The sequence below is a fragment of the Lithobates pipiens genome, unplaced genomic scaffold (assembly GCF_037356315.1).
Source record: "Lithobates pipiens isolate NorthernLeopardFrog02 unplaced genomic scaffold, aLitPip1_a1.2 Scaffold_8, whole genome shotgun sequence".
NCBI classification, from domain to species: Eukaryota; Metazoa; Chordata; class Amphibia; order Anura; family Ranidae; genus Lithobates; species Lithobates pipiens.
This window is the reverse complement of record NW_027507903.1, coordinates 438,967,796-438,991,839: the sequence shown is the minus strand read 5'-3', so window position 1 is coordinate 438,991,839 and position 24,044 is coordinate 438,967,796. Positions and strand designations below refer to the sequence as shown.

The window sequence follows — 24,044 nt, the reverse complement described above, 5'->3', positions numbered from 1 at the left end:
TTAAATGTATTTATGTGTATTTAGTATTTTGCCCTGGTGTTCAGCTTTAATTCTCTGTTTATAAAGAACACAGCAGCAGAAGGAACTGAAACACCATTGCTTGACTTGAATAGCTGCAGTGTACCACGAGTGGTGATACCTTACTGGCACACTCATGAGAGATATAAAAAAAAAAAAAAAAAAAAAAAAAAACCTGGGTTATTCAGTTTTTTTTATAAATAAAAAAAAATAGTAAATGTCCACAGGCACCTCAATATACACACACCATAGCAGCGTTATTGTCATTGTTATGACCAGCTTTCATATGATATTCACAGATGAGAAAAGATGTATAGCAGAGGGTGATGGCCAGTCCAAAAAACACAGATGGTGGTATAAATGTGGAATCTGTGCAAGTGCACATCACACCAGAAATCTTCAAAAATGTGCGTCACACTCAGAGAGTTAAAAACATTAAGCATTGGAATGTTTTTAAATGACTGTCATCCCCCTTCCTGGATAATGTCAGCACTGCAAATCATCTTCATCGTGTGCTCAGATAAGAGAAAAGGGCTCCATATAGCGCAATTCCATTTAAAATCCTTTTATTACAATTACCACTCACACGCTTTAATGCAATCCAGCAGTATCCAATGCTACACACTGTAGCGTTACTCGCAGCACAGGATTTAACACGAGAGATACTAAGAAGCCGGCGTCCACCACTTACTTCCGGTTGTCTCTTCCTGGCTGTGGAATGCGAAATGTCACTTCCGGTCACAAACTGACACATTTCGTCGTAGGGCGTGGCTTTGCGGCTCTCCGGTATTTATGTCTACAGACTGCAACCCAGATTGACTATCTCAGCGCGCGGCCGTCCCAATCTCTTAAAAAAGCACACGCAACGGCCATCACTCCACCACACAGCAACTGGTATACAACTCTCTGGTGAGTGTGAACCCTTAGGGGGGAGTGTGACTCACGGTTTGAGGATCTCTGGTGTGAGGTGCACTTCAGATTCCACATTTCTACCACCATCTGTGTCTTTTGGACTGGCTATCACTCTGCTATACATCTTTTCTCATATGTGAATATCATATGAAAGCTGGTCAAAACAATTAATGACAGTAGCACTGCTATGGTATATATAGGTACCTATTGAGGTGCCTGTGGACATTTACTATTTTTTATTAATACAGCTTATGAATTTAAGTGGCTGCTATCTTTTGGAAATCTTTACAGGTTTTAAAGTTGAAGGTTCAATAAGCACTGAGGTAGTGGATGTAAGCCCGTTTTCAATATAATTATTTATATATATATATATATATATATATATACATATACATACACATACATACACACACACATACATACATACACACACACACATACATATACACACACACACATACATATACACACACACACATACATATACACACACACATACACTTTTTTATAGGCTGTCTTATTGAAAAAGCTAAAAAGGATAAATTTACCCCCATTCTTTACCTTTTTCACAGGCTCCTCTTCATCAGAGTCACTCTCCTCTGAACTGCTCTCTTGCTTCTTCTGTAGCACTGCAGGACTGTGTGTTGTAGTCTTCTTAACACTAGGCTGTGCTGCAGGTTTTGGAGTAGCTGCAGGAGGCTAGAGGATAAAAGCACAGACCTATAACTACAGGGATAATTTTAAGATTTTGCAAATCTCAGACTGTAATGCAATCATGTCTTAGTCGTCCATGCTAGAATTTGGTATTCTATTAAAATACATCATTCTTGTGAAATACACCAAGTTTTTTAGCGACCATCAAAAATCTAGTTGCCTTGCTGTCCTTTGGATTCTCTAGCTCCAATATTTAGAAAATCACTGACCAGGAGTTCCTGCTTCCTTTGCCTTTTACATGTCCATGTGACTCAGGAATAATTAAAGCGGGAGAATGAATATAACAGACAGACAATAGTTCAAAAGAAGGCCACCCATGACACCCTACGCATCCCTTTAACTCAGGGGTAGGCAACCTTAAAAAAAAGGTGGAGATCTACCTGAACAATATGGGCTAAGTCAAAGATTGAAATGGTGTCACCTGCGTCGCCTCCTCAAACCTAGTTTAAACCCCCAACTGCCATACTACTGTCTCGCAATCGCATGCATTGCACGGAAACCATGGTTTTAAATCAGATGGGTGAAGAGGCAACCTCACCACCTGTCAAACACACCCTGCTCACTTTTTAGAGGAACAGCAGTGCCTGCTACACTTGTGAATGTGCCCTTAGTTGCATTCGGTAGCGGCACCCTTAGGGCTCATTCACACGTAAAGTTTGGGGGTGCTAAAACCCTGCGGTTGCGTTGCTTTTTTTATTTTCCCCAATCTCTACCCCTTTAGCTGCGGAGACAGCAGCCAAAAGGTGTACACATGCCACAACAGGAATTAAAACCCCTGTTGCTTTTGGTGGGTGCTACCACTTGCGACCCATTCATGGAAATGGGGCCACTCTGCAAGTGCCCCACAATTGCATGCTTCTGCAGGGTACAAGGGGTTAAAGCAGGAGGTGAGAAAGCAACACAAGGCCGCCTGCTTTAATCCCTTGTTTGCTGTACTGCACAAGGTTGCAGGGCACTTGCAGAGTGGCCTCATTCACTTGAATGGGTCATACTTGGCAGCGGCTACACCCACCAACCCTGATAGGACATAGAACTCCTGCTGAGGCTGTAACATTTGTACACACTTGGGCTACTGCAGCTAAAAGTGGTGCGTTGGGATGGGGATGATAAATCATGTCTTAACTATGGGTATTTAGCATGCCCCAAACTGCAAATGTAAATGAACCCTTACTGTTGTAAGCCCCCTATAAGGCTGCTTTCACACTAGTGTGCTGCGGTTTACCTGCACGGCGCAGTGCAGCACATCTGCAACTTACCGGGGTTAGCTTTTCCACAGACTTCTATTATATTACGCAGGTGTGATGCACTTTCTGAAGGCACACAAACGCCTGCATTCAGGAAGTGCACCAAATCCACAGAGTAAAATTGAAATCTATAGCTAAGTGCAGCAAACCCGCAGGTACATTGCACTGCATCCTCGTTGTGGTTAAACCGCAGCACATCAGTGTGAAATCAGCCCTATACTATTATGCCCAGTGTAATGCTTCACACTGACCTGAAGATCTCTTTCCTGCTGCTGGCACTGTTCTGGAGACCGCTATTCCGGCATAAGAGATGCAGTTGGTATCACTCTGCATGGGACAGGAGCCAGGACTACAGAGGAGGCATCGGATTATGCAGCTCCCTGCTCCTAACTAAACATCCAAATTTACAAGTAGTACCTCTGAATTGCACTCTGATGCTCTGGGATGAAGGGTCAGCAAGCCCAGATCAGGATCTATCAGTCACCAAGCGCAATCTACTGGCAGATCGCAAGCTATGGTTTGCTGACCCTTGCTTTAAGTCATGCTTCGATATTTCCACTACAGCCTGCTTTTCTACTCCTAGTAAATGCTACCTTTAAAGTGGTATTCCAGGATAACCCTAACGGCTCTTAAAACTGACCTCTCCCCCCTACTAAACACCTAAACATACTAACCTGTGTACAGTGATGAAAAAGTATTTGAGCCCCTGCTAATTTTGTATATTTGCCCACTGACAAAGAAATGATCAGTCTATAATTTTAATTGTAGGTTTATTTTAGCAGTGAGAGACAGAACAAAAATATCCATAAAAATGTATTTCAGAAAAGTTATAAATTGATTTGCATTTTAAATCAGTGAAATAAGTATTTGACCACTTTGCAAAACCCTTGCTAACAATCACAGAGGTCAGACGTTTCTTGTAGTTGGCCACCAGGTTTGCTCACATCAGGAGGGATTTTGTCCCAATCCTCATTGCAGATCCTCTCCAAGTCATTAAGGTTGAGGACGATGTTTGGTAATGCGAACCTTCAGCTCCCTCCACAATTTCTACGGCATTAGTGTCTGGAGACTGGCAAGGCCACTCCAGGACCTTAATGTGCTTCTTTGTGAGCCACTCCTTTGTTGACTCGGCCATGTATTTTGGGTCATTGTCATGCTGGAATACCCATCCACGACCCATTTTCAATGCCCTGACTGAGGGAAGGAGGTCCTCACCCAAGATTTGATGGTACATGGCCCCGTCCATCGTCCTTTTGATGCAGTGAAGTTGTCCTGCCCCCTTAGCAGAAAAACACCCCCCCCAATGTTGCTACCTCCTTGTTTGATGGCGGGGATGTTGTGCTTGGGGTCATAGGCAACATTCCTCCTCCTCCAAACAGGGCGCGTAGAGTTGATGACAAAGAGCTAGATTATGGTCTCATCTGACCACAACACTTTCACCCAGTTCTCCTCTGAAACATTCAGTTCATTAGCAAAGTTGAGATGGGCCTGTACATGTGCTTTGAGAAGGCGGGCCTTACAGGCGCTGCAGGATTTCAGTCCTTTACAGCATAGTGTGTTACCAATTGTTTTCTTGGTGACTAAGATCCCAGCTGCCTTGAGATCATTGACTAGATTCTCCCGTGTAGTTCTGGGCTGATTCCTCACTGTTCTCATGATTATTGAAACTCCATGAGATGAGATCCTGCATGGAGCCCAAAACCCAGGGAGATTAAGTTATTTTGTGTTTCTTCCATTTTCGAATAATCGAACCAACTGTTGTCACCCTCTCGCCAAGCTGCTTGGCGATGGTCTCGTAGCCTATTGCAGCCTTGTGTAGGTCTACAATCTTGTCCCCGACACTCTTGGACAGCTCTTTGCTCTTGGCCATGGTGGAAAGAATGGATCTCATTGATTGCTTCTGTGGACAGGTGTTCTCTAAGGGAGTGCTCCTAATCTCTGCTTGTTACCTGTATAGAAGACACCTGGGAGCCAGAAATCTTGCTTATTGATAGGGGATCAAATACTTATTTCACTCATTAAAATGCAGATCAATTTATAATATATACATGATATTTGTTACTATGCTGTCTCTCACTGTTAAAATAAACCGACCAATAAGATATTATAGACTGATCATTTCTTTGTCAGTGGGCAAACGTACAAAATTAACAGAGGATAAAATACTTTTTTTCCCCTCACTGCATATACTTCAGGCTGCTCTGGTCCGGTAACATGATTTGTGTCATCTAGTGGAAATTGCAGGTTAGAGGAAGAATGCTTCAACAGCTAGTAAAGCTGGGAGCAGTGACGTTACCAATAGACTTCAATGGCCTATCTTTTGACAGCACTCCCCCCCTGTCCCCTGCAGCAGTGCTGGTTGACAGGGGAGCTAGATTACGAGGTTGGACCAGAGCAACCTGAAAAAAGTATATACATATTTCTTACACAGGTTAGTAAGCATAGGTGTTAGGAGGAGGGAGGGGACAGTTTTAAATGTAGTTATTCCATAATTCCACTTAAAATTATATAGTGTCCATCAATGGCTGACCACAGCAGATGGCTGAAATGGAAGAGGAAAAAAAAAAAAAAAAAAAGCTTCGGTAAAAACGACAGCTGAGGCCATAAGGCACCTTGTCATGGTAGGGCACCAGGAATAATTCCTTACAAGAAAGGGCAACTGTTTCCAGAATGCTAGAAGCCAAATTAATAGCAACCAGAAAAATAACCTTCCGAGTCAGAAGAATGAAGAGAATATCATGGCTTGGTTCAAACAGAGTTCTGGAATATAGGAGTACAAAGTCGAGTCCTGACCAGTGTAATAATACATGTCGAGTCCTGACCAGTGTAATAATACATGTGACAACTTGCACAGAAGAATGTGAAGCAATTGGTCTCTGTAAAAGGGAAAGCTAGCCCCAGAATAATGCAGATTGGAGGAAAGCCAGGATGCGACCGTAGCAAAATGAGACCCTAGCAAAACAACTGAAGACTTGCCTAAAGGGGTGGGGTTATGCCTGGGAGGGGACTTCCTGTCTAGTTTTATTGCCAATGTTTAATCACCTAAAACTAGGCAACATCCTTTTTCTCAGTGAAGATGCTGCCTCTTACCATCACAATTCTGAATACTATGCTGACAGAGCTGGGCAACAGCTAAATCCCTCATCACAACTGTCAGGCGGTGCGTCCTCCTGTCAGAACACAACACCACAGCAGGGGAGATCGCTGTACTAACATCAGAATGAGCAAACAAAAACTAGTAGTGTGTACTAGGCTTAAGTCTCTGTATATTTTATTATACAGAACATAGCAGGAAGAGGAACAAACACCCCATTGCTTGACTTGAATAGCTGCAGTGTGTCATGAGTGGTGAGATCTTACTGGCACACTCATGAGATCTAAAAAAATAAATAAATCCTTGCTTATTCATCAAACATCAGTTTTATTGGTTTCTCTTCATCAGAGTCACTCTCCTCTGAACCACTCTTGCTTCTGTGTATTTAGTATTTTGCCCGGTGTTTAGCTTTAAGTCTCTGTATATAAAGAGCACAGCAGCAAGAGGAACTGAAACCCAATTGCTTGACTTGAATAGCTACAGTGTCATGATTGGGGATACCTTACTAGCACACTCATGATAGAAAAAAATCCTGGGTTATTCAAACATCAGTTTTGTATAGGCTGTCTTATTGAAAAAAGCTAAAAAGGGGAATCCCCCCCCCCCCCCCCCTCTCCATTACTAACCTTTTTCACAGGTTCCACTTCATCAGAGTCACTCTCTTCTGAACTGCTCTCTTGCTTCTTCTGTAGCACTGCAGGACTGTGTGTTGTAGTCTTCCTAACACTAGGCTTTGCTGCAGGTTTTGGAGTAGCTGCAGGAGGCTAGAGGGAAAAATAAAACAAAGCCTCATGACTGCAAATATAAACTTAAGAACGTCCAAACCTCAGGTTGTAATGCAATCATGTCTCAGCCCCCCATGCTAGTATTTGGTATTAAAACACATCTTTCTTGTTAAATACACCAATTTCTATTAGTGACCATCAAAAAGGAGACCAGGAGTTCCCGTTTCCCTTTCTGCATATATGTCCAGATGGCTCAGTATTTAAGCAAGAGGCAGTGTGTTGTGACAGAGCTGTGAAAGATGTCAGAAATGCACCATGCAGGTAAAACTCCCTTATATAGTTTTTATATGTGTATTTAGTGTTTTGCCCGGTGTTCAGCTTTAAGTCTCTGTATATAACGAACACAGCAGCAAGAGGAACTGAAACACCATTGCTTGACTTAAATAGCTACAGTGTGCCATGAGTGGAGATACCTGACACACGCATGAGAAAAAATAAATAAATACAAACAGATTTTTACTGTCTGTCTTATTGAGAAAGCTAAAGGGGGAATGTACCCCTATTCCTTACCTTTTTCACAGGTTCCTCTTCATCAGAGTCACTCTCCTCTGAACTGCTCTCTTGCTTCTTCTGTAGCACTGCAGGACTCTGTGTTGTAGTCTTTTCAACATTAGGCTGTGCTGCAGTAGGCTAGAGAGGAAAAAAATATCAGAAACCTATGACTGCAGGAATAAAACTTAAGAGAACTCGGGTTCAGGTCATAATGCAATCATGTCTTAGCCATCAATGCTAATTTGGTTACAAAATGCATCTTTCTTGTGAAATACACCAAGTTTCTATTGGTAACCATCCAAAATCTAGCTGCCTTGCAGTCATTTGGATTCCCTAGCTCCAATATTTAGTAAGTCACTGACTAGGAGTTCCTGCTTGCCTTGTACAAATGTATAAGTGGTAAAGGGAAGCGCTGACAATCGCCTGCTGCACCTGAAATTCCCTGAACACCGGGAATATGGAGAAGTGATTAAATGTGTGACGATGCGCTATGTGTTGAGGATTAAAAATAATCCCACAGTGAACACTACAAAAGGAAATAAACCTGTGTCAGTGTAAAAAATGTGTATATATTCTGGACTGCCTAACTGAATGTCAATTAGGCAGAGTGATACCAAATGTACTCTGCTGGGACAGCAACAGCTGGTGATACCTGAATAAAAAGACTTAAAAGTAATTTTATTACTAAAATTACAGTGTATATATGGGCATATCTGTTCTGCACTGGTTACTGGGGTGCATTCAAAACTGATCTCAGTGCGACTTCTGCTAATACCTGCAGGTTTGTTGCACTCTCTCCAGGTGCACCACACCTGCAGGATATATTAGAAGTCTATGGCAAAGTGCAGCTAACCCAGAAAGCCAAAGATGCACTGTGCTGCACCCGCAATAGAATGGGCTCTATAGAGAAGAGTGGGCTTTGTCCGTTACCACTTTGCATATGCCATCCACCTGCTCATCGTGGCCCACAACCGATTAACAAGTTGCTTAAGTGAACCTCGCTCTTCAAAAGGTTGAGCACCCCTGCTTTAATATTTATTTCCACCACAGCCACTGCTTTTCTTCGCTTAGCAAATGCTACCCTTACGGTGGAATTCCAGGATGACCCTAACTACTCTTAGAACTGTCCCCTTTGCCCTCCTAACACTTATGCATACTAACCTGTGTAAGAAAGATGCAAATACTTTCGGCTGCTCCGGTCTGGTCAAGCGATTTCTCGTGTCAGGTAGCGACAGATACAGGGGAGAGGAGAGAGGGCTTTGTGCTGGCTGACACAAGGGAGCATGACCATGTGACCAGACTGGAGCAGCCTGAAAGTACACACATCTTTCTTACACAGGCTATTTAGCATAGGTTTTGGGGGACGGGGGACAGTTAAGTATAGGGTTCTACCATACATACAAATAGAGCCAAACAGGATAGCAAGCTCCTAAAGCTGCATTCTCTGATGCAAAACAAAAAAAAAAAAAACACGAGTGAGGAGCAAAACCTTTAATAAGGACCACAGCAGGTGTATTACATGGATTTGAAACTCAGCACCAGATCTGAGCAGCCCAAAGTTACAAAGCCATGTGAGGAGATATGTGGCATATCTTGCCAGGAAATGCCAAAACTAAGGAGACTTCAGTGACCTACTCTGATAGCCAGTTAGTTTAAACTTTTATCAAGCTGAAGAAAACATCTGTGTATTGGACGTAAAATACCAAATAAACTGCACATAAAAAGACGCTAGTAAAACACAACTGCAGATAAAAACAATGACCACCCCAATATACCTTTATAACCAGCTCCTCGTCGCTTTCTGAGGAGCTGCTTGAAGTGTCGGCAGTTGCAGGTTTTCCAACCACTGGACTTCTGGTCAGACTTGTGGCTTTTCCCTTCACTTCTGTAGATGTCAGTGGAGCCTTTGCAGATTGTTCCATTAGCGTTGGAAGACTCTTAGTTTTTACCTTTTAATTGCCAAAGAAATTAAAATAAGTGTTACACGAGGCATTCTTTACAGTGCAATGTAAATAATCGTTTGTCAAGTTTTTGCGTCCTTAAAACTTGCGTTTCACTTTCAAATCATACAAGTAAATGGACTTGAAATGTAAATCAAACCAAATATAAGGCAAAAATCGAATCCTTAATTGAAGACTAGGTGCCACCGGGTGCTTATCTGCACATTCCACTTCTCAAAGCCTTGCAGGCCTACAGCCTGGCTATGCTTGCTTTCCGAAAATTTGGAGCTGAAGACTGTCTTGACCACACTCCACAATGCAATGCAGGGCCTAAGCAGCTTAAATTTGAACTTTTGCAGGGATGGCTATGTAAAGCATTAAAATGGCTGTAAACCAGATTCATGAAATTTGACCTAGGCACATACATCTGTAGTGTTTTCTTATCTCTCTCCAAAGACCTAAGTCCTGTGTGTTTCTGCGGTTTTGCTCCTCTTATCAGCATAACTTCTGACAAGTTCCCTGAGATGGAAGATGAAAGTAGCTGAAAATGTGTGTCAAATGAGGTTGCCATAAATGGATATAAATAGATTAGCAAAGAAACCTTCTTGACACAGCACAGCTCTGAAAGTATCTTCCTCCTCCCTTTCCTTCAATCATCTCCCAGTGTGAGACCGGAATACACACCCCTACAGCTGAATGAGCAAGTGAAAATTCTAAAGAATATAGAAAGGGAAAGGCAGCAGATATACAAGTAAAACGTATGTAGGGAGATTGGTTTCATCCCTGTGTATCATCTGAGGCTGTTCGTGTCACTGGGTGTATGGAAGGTTTACATCCACTTTAAACATCAGTGGCTATATGGTTTAAAATCCAGTAATACAAATATCTCACGCTGCTCTGCACATGCTTAGTTGCTCTCCATTTTAGGCACTGTGACGAATTTGTAGAGGCCAATCTCTCCGACAGCCTTAAGTGGAATTAAACCCCCCTATCCTTTACAGCCAAGGAAGCTGCTCCTGTTTGATTTGTAGCAGCCATTGTGTGGCACCAGCGATTTGATGGTTTGACAGTTTGGTTGAGGATACAAGCAAAATGTGACAATTAGCAATCCCAGGAATTTATTTTTATTTTTTTTAAAACTGTTAAAATTGATGGGTTTAGTTTCGTTTTATGATTTACTGCTGTTCACGGGCTATGGGCTTCGGCAAAATGGCAGCCTTCAGCAAGAAGAAACAGGCGCAATGATGGAGGCAATTTACAGCGCACACTCATTTTGGTAGCATAATTATTAATGTGGAATGTATGTTCCTTGCTAAAGAACATTATTTTTTTTTATCAAGTTGTTATATGTAAAGTTCTACTTTATTGAGGTGCTAACATAACACTGTTGATTGATGAAATTCTCAAGTGTCACAATTCACCACGACACTACCTGCACAGAGTTTGCATGTTCTCCCTGTGCCTGCATGGGTTTCCGCCTACACTCCAAATAAATGCTGGTAGATTAATACTAATTAATATTAATAATAATAAAATGGCCCTAGTAGGTAGGAGTATGTATGAATACGAGTTAGGGACTTTAGATTGTAGGCTCCTTGAGGGCAGGGACTTATGTGAATGAACAATTTATGCATACAATTTTGCATAAATGGACAGCGCTATACAAGTATGTATGAAATAAAATACAAATTTTGCTAAAGTCAGACTAACACCAAATACTATCTGGCTGGTTGCTATGGGTAACTGCTTTTATTATAATATTTTACAAAAGTGAACCTAGAGTAAGTTAGAGCATTACATAACCAAGAGAGAGAAATACAATTCTTCAGGGTGTATAGTACCTTCTCAGCTGTATCCTCTTCACTGTCTGATGACTCACTGGAACTTTCCTCATCCGCCTGCAAGGGTGTTTTAGCCACACTGGTACCAGTAGGCTTGCCTGGTAGAGGTTTAGGAGCTCGTGGACTCTTAACCACCTTGTCGGACTGGCTTCCTTGTTTCATCTTTATAGCCGTTGGACCTGGAGTATTTACCTTCTGTACAGCATTCTACAACACACAGAATTCACACAGAATCTGTCATCTCTCAGCAGCACAAAGCAGGGGGCGGGGAACTAAATTTCACACACTGCTCTCCTCCCCCACCTTTTTTCTCTTGGTGTCCTGGAAAAGCTGTCAGAATTGACAGCTACATATATGTTACAGATAACAGAAGAAACTGGAAACAAGGAGAAATCACACAGAGCTTTGAAAAAATAGGATTTTTATAACCGCTTACCTGTAAAATCCTTTTCTTGGAGTATATCATGGGACACAGAGCCTTAAGTAATTACTTAATGGGTTATAGGGCATCTTCAGCTGATGGACACTGGTTATACACAATCCAGGAAGTTCACTCCCTATATAACCCCTCCTCCTTCCAGGAGCACATCAGCTTTTGTAGCAAAACAATATACTTAAATCTCAAAAAGAGGGGAGAACCTCTGTGTCCCATGATGTAGTTCAAGAAAATAATTTTACAGGTAAACTTATTAAAATCCTATTTTCTTTATTGAACATCATGGACACAGAGCCTTAAAGGGGTTGTAAAGGTTCGTTTTTTTATTTTCTACATAGGTTGCTCTAAGCTAGTGCATTGTTGGTTCACTTACATTTTCCTTCGATTTCCCTTCTAAATGTTTTTTTTTCTTTGTCTGAATTTCTCACTTCCTGTTTCTCCTCAGTAAACTTCTCACCATCATCCGAGCTGGTGGTTAGTCAGCCAGAACAGCTTACTGAACAGCTTACTGAGGAGGAACAGGAAGTGAGAAATTCAGACAAAGAAAACAAAGGAAAAAAACATTTATAAGGGAAATCGAAGGAAAAGGTAAGTGAACCAACAATGCACTAGCTTATAGGAACCTATTTAGAAAATAAAAAATGAACCTTTACAACCCCTTTAATTACTTAATGGGACGTCCCATAGCAATGCTACTTGAGGGGTGCGAGACACAACCCGGAGGGTACCTCCAAACTTGAGGATCTATACTTCTGCCTGCAGCACACTGCGCCCGAAGGCGATATCTTCATACCGCCTTAGATCCAGCTGATAAGATTTTGTGAATGTATGCACTGAAGACCAAGTTGCAGCCTTACAGATCTGAGCCATGGAGGCCTTATGGCACACTGCCCAAGAAGCACTAATCGCCCTGGTAGCGTGTACATTAACTTGAAAAGGGGGAATCTTACCCCTTAAATCATAACTTTGAATCATCACTTGGCGAATCCACTTAGCGGCAGTGGATTGACACTTTTGACATCAGTCTTACGAATCTGAGCAGTTGCCTCTAAATAGATTTTCAGTGCTCTCACCACATCATGAAAATGTAGTGACTTTTCTTCCCTGGAACATGGTTTTGGAAAAAATGATGGAAACCCAAGACCATTTTTGGTAAAAAAAAAAAAAAAAAACCTGGACTAGGGCGCAACACCACTCTGTCCTCATGAAAAATCAAATATGGCTCTTTACAAGAAAAAGAAGCCAATTCAGAAACCCTCCTTGCAAGAAATACCAACTTTCTTGTCAGAAGGACTAGGGCAATATGTTGTATCGGTTCAAAGGGCTATTTTTGTAACACAGACAAAACTAAGTTCAAGTCCCAAGGGTTCAAGGGAGGTTTGACGGGTGGATTAAGCCACGTCACCCCTTGTATAAAACCTCGGATGAAAGAATGAGTAGCAAGTGGTCTTTGAAATAAGACCGATAAAGCTGAGACTTGGCCTTTAATAGTACTCAAGGCCAATTTCATTTCTACCCCCAATTGTAGAAAGGCAAGAATTCTGCCTATGATATATCTCTGAGGTTGCCAACCCTTGGATTCACAACAGGAAACATAAGCCCTCCACACTCTATAATATATAGTTCTGGAGGCTGGCTTCCTGGCAATAATTAAGGTAGAGACGACTGACTTGGAAAGTCCACGTTTCTTCAGAATGTGGGGTTCTATAGCCAAGCCGTTAAATTTAGAGACCGTAAGGAAGGCTGGATTATCGGTCCCTGTGAGAGCAGATTTGGCCGTAGTGGGAGGGACCATGGGCCATCCACTGCCATCTTTACAATTTCTGCATTCCCTGACCTTCTGGGCCATGCTGGTGCCACCAGAATTACTGACTTTCTTTCCAGCTTGATCCTGCAAAGAAGTCAAGGCAGCAACTGAATGGGGGAAATGCATAGATCAGTGAGAACTGATCCCATGGGGCCACCAACACATCCATTCCACATGCGAGTGGATCCCTTGTTCTGGCCACAAAGTTGACTAATTTCATGTTGAACCTGGATGCTAGAAGATCTATGTTCAGAGTCCCCATCTTTGGCAAACAGCCCAAAATATGTTGGGGTGAAGAGACCATTCCCCTGGGAATAACTGCTGGCAACTTAAGTAGTCCGCCTGCCAATTCTCTACTCCCGAAATGAAGACTGCCAATAGGCACGGAACATTCCTTTCTGCCCAAGTTAGAATATGGTTCACCTCTCTCTACGCAGAGATGCTTTTGGTGCCCCCTTGGTGATTGATATAGGCCACAGCTTTGGCATTGTTTTGAATCCTGACAGGACAATCCCGTAACCTGAAAGTCTAGGCCTTTAGAGCCAGATGTACTGCCCGAATCTCTAGGATATTGATGGGCAAGGTTCTTTCGGTTCTTGACCACTGGACAGTTGTCTTTTCTAGTACTGTTCTCCAGCCTGAAATCCATCTTTACAACTTTCCGGATGACTAGTCAGAAGGATTTTCCTTTCAGCAGATTCTAGGTTAGTAACCACCAAGTGAGGCTTTGGGACAATCTTGGAGACAGCTTCATTGGCAAGTCTAAAGCTTGAATTGTTTTGTTCCAAGCAGACAGGATACTGTTTTGCAACAGTCTTGAATGAAACTGGGCACAGGGAACTAAGTCAACATGGTTCCTAGCAACCTCATGCAAAGGCGAATGGAGAGATCGCCATTTGACCTGATCATCCGCACCAGCTCTCTTATGGAGCTGATCTTTGCCTGAGGCAAGAACACCTTTTCCTGGGCTGTGTCTATGATCTAACCCAAGTACTCCAGCCTTTTTAGCAGTATTAAGAAAGATTTCTCTAGGTTGAGAATCCAACCCAAACTTTTCAGTTGGTTGAAGTGTGTACGCTCTGCTCCAAACGAGCCACCAACTTATCTATTAGTAATAGATCATCTAGATACGCTACAACCTGTGCCCTTAACTTGGCTAGAGGTGGGGCTGTTATGGATTGTTTAATACTTTGATTAAATGACTATTTTCTATTATGTCAAGATATATGCTGAATCTCCTTACTCAAAATGCCTCACCTAGAGACCCCCCTCCCATCGGAGAGAGTCCAGGAGTCCACAAACCATCAGCAGAAAACCTGGATGAAACTGGCGAGACGAACCCTTAGACAAGGGTTCTCCAATCTCTGCTTGATAGCACAGAATACACCTGAGATGATGCTTTGCAAACAATGAGTCATCTTCTACTATAAAGGGGCTATATGCCCAGAGCAGTAAAGGAAGCTTTTTCACTGAACAGTGTGTGTCAGCGTACTCCTTCTAAACATGCATGCATGGACATTTGAATTAGACCAGGTGCAGATAACTTGGCCAGACATTTGTCTGGGTTCCAAAACAGCTTGGCGCCCAACGTGGGGCTCTCGGGTTGCGAACCAGAGGAACAGCCGACCAAGAGGCCACTGAGGAGGAATCACCACGGGAGGGACAGAGACTGATCAACTCTGAAAATACGGTAAGATATCACATTCATATCTTGCTAGTATATCCCATGCGGTGTAGCATTTCACCCAGAAGGGGGGCGTCAGGGACGTGGATAAACTCCTTTGGAAAGGTGTTAGTGCAGTGTAGCACGTCACCCTGAAGGGGGTGTCAGGGACAGTGGGAGTCGGGGACGTGGATAAACTCTTTTGGTAAAGGTGATGGTGTGGTATAGCACGTCACCCAGAAGGGGGCGTCAGGGACGCAGGTAGCGTGGCTGTGTGGTTGTTATAATTCAAGCATACACATCTATTACAAATCATACAAATGTCATGTTATAATTGTGTTTGTGGATTGATGTTCAACATTTTTTAAAAGGAGGTTGGAAGGTCAATTGGGTCTATAGAAAGTGAATGTAGAAAGAGTGGACAGGAACCGATAAGGTGTCCTGAACAAGTGGGAGATTTAGAAGAAACAGAGGGAAGTGAAAATTTGAGGATCTCATTGTTGAATAGTAACTGCTGTACTTATCTGTCTGTTAAATATCTTGTTGAGGGAAGTGAGTGGTCACGCACTACCCGACCCCTATTCTGTGGCCGTCTTGGACGGGCAGAACCGTGACTGAGTCTACATTTTGGGAAGACGCGTCAGGGGCGACCCAGGTGGCAGTCGAGCATTGTAGACAAAACCTCTCTCTGTCATACTGTTTTGTCCTCGTTAATTTGAGATTGGGATATAGTCTGAAACGGTACCAGGTGACGAATAGAGGAATTGCCAGACCCTTTCAGAATCCAAGGCAACCTCGTGACCCATCTAAAATCCTGAGCAGACACATAAATATCTCAGTCATCAAGAGAGAAAATAATGGGGCAGAAATTGGTTAAGCCAGGGAAAGGGAAACTCAAGAGAGAGGGAGGAATTATGTTAAGAAAGCAAAAAAATTTGCGAAAATTTGTAGCCTCACCATTCCTCCAGGGGGTAGATTGCAGCCGGAGGAATGGTGGAAAATACTGAAGGAAAAACGAAGGGTGTTATCTGACAATGGTTTACTGAAAACTGAAGAAGCATAATATAATGTGTGCAATATTGGAATTTATTTGAAAGTATGCAATATGATGAAACTTTAGTTATGAGCCTGTCAACATTTTTATAATGCATATCACTGATGGGTCTAGCAAAATAGAATATCAGGCAATGCATACTGTACGTTAGAAGTATCGCTGAGATAAAAGAAATATAAGCCTGAAGACTCATTTTTGAGCATGGCAGAGCATTCTGCAGCTGTGCTCCTCACCCCCATCCTTACGCTTCACTGCAAGGAGTGAGGTGACCCCTCCCTTCAGATCCCTGTGTGAGAGACTGTCTGTAGTGATGTTAATGGTTGAAAGGCTGTGAGATTACTGGTATAATGTGATGTTTGCATGTGTGGGATATACAGGACTGGGTTGATTTAGTTATTATTCTAACAGGCTAGAATATTAAAGGAATTATGCAAGTTGAGAAAAACAGTAGTTAGACAATGAAACAGTACAAAAGAGAATATATGTTTAGAATGGATGTTATGAAGAAATATGCAAATGTAAATGAAAGAAAAGGCTGAGAATGTTTTGATTACTTTAAATGTGGCAAAGACCACTCACAGGAAACAATTAATAGAAGAGATGGAGAGTTTTTTTTGCAGGAAAACAAGTCTCCTGATGAAAGTTGCCGAGTAATAGGCAGTGGAAAAAACCCTACTTAGCAGTATGGAGAAAACTACTCAGTTTATGTGAAATTAAAGCTGGAGACGCTCACTGTCCCATCATGGAGAAAAGTCTCAGTGATACAAGGATTGTCAATGACAATACCTTTAATTCTGGTGTGGAATTTTGTGAGTAGCTGTGCTAGTGGGCGGGGGGGCAGACTGATCAAGCTACAAGTATCCAAGATGTTACTCAAGACAAAACGGAGTCAGTAGGAAAGTTTTACACCGGACTGTCACAAGTTTTTTTCAGATTTTGTATTCATCACCCATAATATGGCACACAGCCAGATACTGTCTTCAGCCTTTGTGGCAGGCCTCAAGGAGTCAATCTGAAAAGGCCTCACCAGGGCCCAGCCGGAGTACCGTGTGCAGCAGCAACAATATAAAGACCCTGGACATCCCACCTCAGAACACCTGGATCTCCTATGCTAGGAATTGGGCAAGCCTGTGTCACTAACCTATGTCAGGGCAACCTCTTCAAAGAACTCAGAAGGTCCATTAGCGAAGGTTACCCTACCCATTGAGGGACATCCAACCACTTTCCTAAGCGGCACAGGTGCAGCCAGAAATGTGCTTAGAAAAGAGGATTTACCTGCCCACTCCTACCTTTCCGATATTGACATATCTTGTGTGGGCATAGATGGAACTCCCAGAACTAACCCATTGACCCGCCCCCTACAAGTTGGAAAGTACCCAGACCTTCAGGCTCGATTTTTTGTCTCTTCCACCTGTCCACTCAATCTCTTGGGAGCAGATGTACTGTCCAGACTTCAGGCTTCTATTGTCTTCTTTGAAGATGGATCTATTACTGTCTCTTCTCCACTGGATATTAAGGACACTTCTGCTATGGTCCACAGGAGCTGAGGATGTAGGACATTTAAAGGTGCCACCAGTCATGGTGCAGTTGAAACTTGGAGCTCCCCTGCCCTGGAAACCCTCTAAAGTTATCCCAATCTACTAATCTATTTCACAGCATGTCAAATCCCTCATGTCAAATGGCGCCCTGATACCCTGTACATCTCCATACAGCCCACTTCTGTTCCCTGTGAAGAAGAGAACCCCCAAGGCAGAACCAGACATGTACAGAATGGTCCAGGACCTCCGAGCAGATAATGAAGCTATGGTTCGGAAGCCTCCTTACTGATGCAACCCATTTATGATGTCCTGAAGTCTGACCCCTTCCAAATGTCCTCAGAGGCAATATCCAACGTCGAGGCCCTCAAACAAGCCATTTCATTATCTCCGGTTTTAGGGCTTCCAGACTACGAAAAAACGCTCAAGCTATTTGTATACGAACGTCTGGGACATTGCTGCCATACTCAACCAGATCCAGCCGAAAAATCTGTCCACTGCCAGACATTTGAGACTCCAATGTTCCCTCCTTCTACCGGACAACATTATTACGTTGCCTTACTTCTCCCAACCCAAGTGGCTATTTTGAAAGTAAAAGCACATGGCAAACTGAACTCGAAGGAAGCCAGAGGCAATCATCTAGCAGATTCAACTGCCAAACAGGCAGCCAATGGTCCACGAGAAGTGGAAAGTAGAGTGGTAGAAGACCACCTCGTGCTTACCCTACAGACTGTCCCAGTGGACAGAGTTTATCTGAAAAAACTACAAGAAGCAGCAAGTCCGGATGAGAAGGAAAGCTGGAAGCAGAGGGGAACAACCCTCAAGGATGCACTATTCGGGTGCAACAAGAAGCCTTGCTTACCCAGGAATATGTACTCGGGTGTGGTACAATGGGCACATGGACCTGCCCATCTGTCAGAGACTCTTATGAATATAGATTCAGGAATCACTCCACTGACTAGCAACTTCTGTAAGTCATGCACCATTTGTGCAAAGTGTAACCCGGGATGCACAGAAAAGATGCCACAGAAACACCTGTCAAAGCCCTTGTACCCTTTCCAGCGGATACAAATTGACCACATCCAAATGCCAAAGATTGGTTGATTTGAGTACACCTTAGTAGTTTCACACAGCCTACCACCCCCAGAGTACCGGGAAGGTAGAAAGAATGAATGACACATTAAAGACTTGAATGTTAAAAATGGCCCAAGAGACTGGTATGCATTGGCTGGACAGCCTGCCCATTGCCCTGTTCAGCATCAGATACACACCAAGGGGAGAACACTCCCCTACCCCCTTATGAGATTTTGTTTGATTTAGCCCCTAGACTTGGTTATTTTCCACAGTTATAACTGCAGTATGATGTGTTGACTAATTATGTAACCGCATTATCACGAGAATTAACCCGAATACGTGCCCAGGTGTTTTCTTCCATTCCAGATCCTGAATTAGATACAGGAACACACCAACTACTACCTGGAGATTGGGCGCTGGTAAAGACATTTGTGGGAAAGAGTTCTCTTGAACCCAGATATGATGGTCTCTTTCCGGGTGCTGCTGACCACAAGCAAATCTGTAAAGTTGGCTGGGAAAAACACTTGAATCCGCCCTTTCCACTGTAAGAAAGTCCCAAGTCCAGAGGACAAGACATCGACTGCACCATGACGTCTACATTGTATATCCTTTTTCTGTTAAATCTGGTAAGGGCCCAACAGGTGGCTATCACTAAAAGGAGTGCTTCTGTGGGAAGTTTTGACCCACATGTATATATAGATGCCATAGGGGTCCCGAATTAATTTAAAGCCCGAGACCAAGTAAAGGCAGGTTTTGAGTCTCCGATTCCCATAATTACGGTGAACAGAAATGTACATATATTACAACCAGCAATGGTTTGTAAATTACACTAGAGACGCCCTACAGGGGATTGCTGACCAATTAGCACCCACATCTTACATGACATTTCAGAATAGGATGGCCTTGGACATGATTTTAGCAGAGAAGGGAGGTTGTTTGTAAAATGATAGAAGGTACAGGGACATGCTATACATACATAGCAGACAACACCGGTCCAAATGGTAAGGTCACCCTGGCCATAAAATGTTGGAAAGTCTATCAGTAGAGCTGAAGAATTTGGGTATAGATCAGCCAAGAAACCAGTGGTTTGGGTGGTTGGCAGAAGACCTTGGCTCGGATAGGTACTGTAATACTAGTTATTCTGGTCTTTCTAGCTACTATAGTATGTTATGTTATTCCATGTGTAAAGAAATTCCTAGGCAAAACAGTTGACCAAGCGACCCTAGTGATGATGCAGCAGGACGCAGAAGATGAGGACTATGAAAAGCCCTATGCCCCATTACAGTCCCTCCCCATATCTATAAATTATAAGATCATTCAACCATAGCATCTGACTTCCACATGTGCAAAGACTGTGGCAAGGGGGGTGATGGGTTAGCCATCAACCGTCTAATGTACAGCAAGAAAAAAGTTCCAAGGCACATGAGGACAGATGAGTTAGACCACCTACTAGGGACAGAATAGGAAATAGACATTTCAAGGGGGGACTGTTATGGATTGTTTAATACTTTGATTAAATGACTATTTTCTATTATGTCAAGATATATGCTGAATCTCCTTACTCAAAATGCCTCACCTAGAGACTCCCCTCCCATCGGAGAGAGTCCAGGAGTCCACAAACCATCAGCAGAAAACCTGAATGAAACTGGCCAGATGACCCCTTAGATAAGGGTCCTCCAATCTCTGCTTGACAGCACAGAATACACCTGAGATGATGCTTTGCAAACAATGTAGTCTTCTACTATAAAGGGGCTATATGCCCAGAGCAATAAAGGAAGCTTTTTCACTGAACAGTGTGTGTGTCAGCGTACTCCTTCTAAACATGAATGCATGGACATTTGAATTAGACCAGGTGCAGATAACTCGGCCAGACATTTGTCTGGGTTCCAAAACAGGGCCAGCACTTTTGTGAACACCCGGGCTTCTGTAACTAGCCCAAAGGGCAGGGCTACAAACTGAAAATGCTGCTGCTCTAACTTGAACCGCAGAAACTTTTGGTGAGCAGGAAATATAGGGCCATGCAGATATGCATCCCTGATGTCGACTGATGCCAGAAGTTCTCCTCGTAGGAGGATAGAAACTACTGACCTGATTGTCTTCATGCGAAAGGAGAGGATCTTCTGGAACTGATTTCGATTTTTTAGATCTAGAATGGGTCTGACATTCCCCATTTGGTTTTGGTTAGTGATGCACCGAAATTTCGGCCGCCGAAACATATCGGCCGAAAATGCCCTTTTCAGCAATTTGCCGAAAGAGAAAAACGGCCGATAATGGAGCCGAAAATGGGGCGTGGCCTGGGTGGGGCTCCGCACCCCGCCCCCTGGCGACGCCCATCACAGCGCAGGAGAGCCACCTCCGCCGCCTTTTTGATAACAGCGCCGGGAACATCACAGCTTTCATTTCAATTGCTGTGTGTTCCCGGCCGTGCGCCGTCACACGCAGCCCCTCCTCCTTGTCCGGGCACTTAGATACACAGATCATCCGCAGGATTGGACGGATGATCTGTCTATCAAAGTGCCCGGACAAGGGGGAGGGGCTGCGTGTGACGGCGCACGGCCGGGAACACACAGCAATTGTTCCCGGCGCTGTTATCAAACAGGCGGCGGAGGCGGCTCTCTTCCCTGCACACAGTGCACAGGCTGGCTGCAAAATGGCACACTGGCTGCAATGGGGCACACTGGCTGCAATGGGGGATGCCTCCTGTACCACGTCCCCAGTCTCTGACCATCTCCTGTACCACGTCCCCAGTCTCTGACCATCTCCTGTACCACGTCCCCAGTCTCTGACCATCTCCTGTACCACGTCCCCAGTCTCTGACCATCTCCTGTACCACGTCCCCAGTCTCTGACCATCTCCTGTACCACGTCCCCAGTCTCTGACCATCTCCTGTACCACGTCCCCAGTCTCTGACCATCTCCTGTACCACGTCCCCAGTCTCTGACCATCTCCTGTACCACGTCCCCAGTCTCTGACCATCTCCTGTACCACGTCCCCAGTCTCTGACCATCTCCTGTACCACGTCCCCAGTCTCTGACCATCTCCTGTACCACGTCCCCAGTCTCTGACCATCTCCTGTACCACGTCCCCAGTCTCTGACCATCTCCTGTACCACGTCCCCAGTCTCTGACCATCTCCTGTACCACGTCCCCAGTCTCTGACCATCTCCTGTACCACGTCCCCAGTCTCTGACCATCTCCTGTACCACGTCCCCAGTCTCTGACCATCTCCTGTACCACGTCCCCAGTCTCTGACCATCTCCTGTACCACGTCCCCAGTCTCTGACCATCTCCTGTACCACGTCCCCAGTCTCTGACCATCTCCTGTACCACGTCCCCAGTCTCTGACCATCTCCTGTACCACGTCCCCAGTCTCTGACCATCTCCTGTACCACGTCCCCAGTCTCTGACCATCTCCTGTACCACGTCCCCAGTCTCTGACCATCTCCTGTACCACGTCCCCAGTCTCTGACCATCTCCTGTACCACGTCCCCAGTCTCTGACCATCTCCTGTACCACGTCCCCAGTCTCTGACCATCTCCTGTACCACGTCCCCAGTCTCTGACCATCTCCTGTACCACGTCCCCAGTCTCTGACCATCTCCTGTACCACGTCCCCAGTCTCTGACCATCTCCTGTACCACGTCCCCAGTCTCTGACCATCTCCTGTACCACGTCCCCAGTCTCTGACCATCTCCTGTACCACGTCCCCAGTCTCTGACCATCTCCTGTACCACGTCCCCAGTCTCTGACCATCTCCTGTACCACGTCCCCAGTCTCTGACCATCTCCTGTACCGTGTCCCCAGTCTCTGACCACCTCCTGTACCGTGTCCCCAGTCTCTGACCACCTCCTGTACCGTGTCCCCAGTCTCTGACCACCTTCTGTACCGTGTCCCCAGTCTCTGACCACCTTCTGTACCGTGTCCCCAGTCTCTGACCACCTCCTGTACCGTGTCCCCAGTCTCTGACCACCTCCTGTACCGTGTCCCCAGTCTCTGACCACCTCCTGTACCATGTCCCCAGTCTCTGACCACCTCCTGTACCATGTCCCCAGTCTCTGACAACCTCCTGTACCATGTCCCCAGTCTCTGACCACCTTCTGTACCATGTCCCCAGTCTCTGACCACCTTCTGTACCATGTCCCCAGTCTCTGACCACCTTCTGTACCATGTCCCCAGTCTCTGACCACCTTCTGTACCATGTCCCCAGTCTCTGACCACCTCCTGTACCATGTCCCCAGTCTCTGACCACCTCCTGTATAAAAATATTTTTTAAAAACAGTAATTTTCGGTATCAGTGCTGTTTCGGTATCGGTTTCGGTTTTCGGCCTAGTGTATATTTCATTTTCGGTATCGGTTTCGGCACCAAAAAACCCATTCGGTGCATCCCTAGTTTTGGTATCATAAAAAGATTTGAATAAAACCCCAGACCTTGCTCTTTTGTGGGGATCTGTACGATTACCCCTTTAGATATTAATCGGTCTAGTGCCTGAAACAGAGATTGTCTTTTCTCTGGATCCTTGGGAACGCTTGACCTCAGGAAGCGAGACGGAAAGTCACGAAATTCCAGGTTGTACCCAAGCGTTACCATGGAGATGAACCATCTGGCCTGAATTTCCTCTTTCCAGACTTCGGAAAACTGCAGAAGTCTTCCTCACACCTTAGTGAGGGGGGTTGCCCTCTTCATGATGAGGCTTTAGGATTCTGCTTTACAGGTTTCCGACCCCAGGACTTTTGAGCCTGGGTCTGACGGCGGAGGCCCTCTCCACTGCCTAGAGGCGCAAGACCCTGGCGCAGGGGAAAAAGCCAGTTTAAATAAAGGGCGTTTATACTCTTTTGACTGGCAAGAGAGTACTTTTCCCACTAGAAATTGTTTGGATATATTTGTCCAAGTCTTCTCCAAATAGTCGCTCCCCATGAGAAGGGAACCCAATTAGGAGGTTTTTATATGGTGCTTCAGCTGACCAATTTTTTAACCACAGGATTCTACGCATATGCACAAGCATAAGGTGGGACGCTTGGTGAATAGAGTCTTTAATGGCATCTATGGCAAAACAATGCTTTTGTTAGTTCAGCCAAATTCCGAGCTTGTTGTGCAAGAAGCTCTCTAAGGGCCTGTTTAAACGGGTCCTTTAGGGATTGACATATGCCTATTGCAGCGACTGCAGGCTGAGTAACGGCACCTGCCATGGAAAAAGTCGATTTTAACAGGGATTACAACTTTATCTGTTGAATCCTTAAGCATTTGTGCATTGTCTAAAGGAAAAGTTAGGCCTTTATTCACATTGGAAATCGCAGCGTCAACTGTTGGTATTTTCCATCTTTTGGAGAATTTCTCCTCCAGGGGATAGAGAATTGAAAATCTCTTAGGAGGGAGAAAATGCTTATCCGGATGATCCCATTCAGCAAAAATAAGCTGTTCTAGTAATGCATGTGGAGG

The 24,044-nt window shown here is 44.3% G+C and overlaps 1 protein-coding gene across 1 annotated transcript in view; it reads right to left on the bottom strand.

The window, feature by feature from the left end:
• Positions 1-24,044, bottom strand: part of TCOF1 (treacle ribosome biogenesis factor 1) — a gene marked incomplete in the record, with an annotated part of 159,485 nt that overhangs the window by 30,182 nt on the left and 105,259 nt on the right. Inside the window, 5 exon segments of the mRNA XM_077468300.1 lie at positions 1,492-1,629; positions 6,609-6,746; positions 7,278-7,397; positions 9,035-9,208; positions 11,041-11,247. Of these exon segments, the coding sequence (XP_077324426.1) occupies positions 1,492-1,629; positions 6,609-6,746; positions 7,278-7,397; positions 9,035-9,208; positions 11,041-11,247 (777 nt within the window).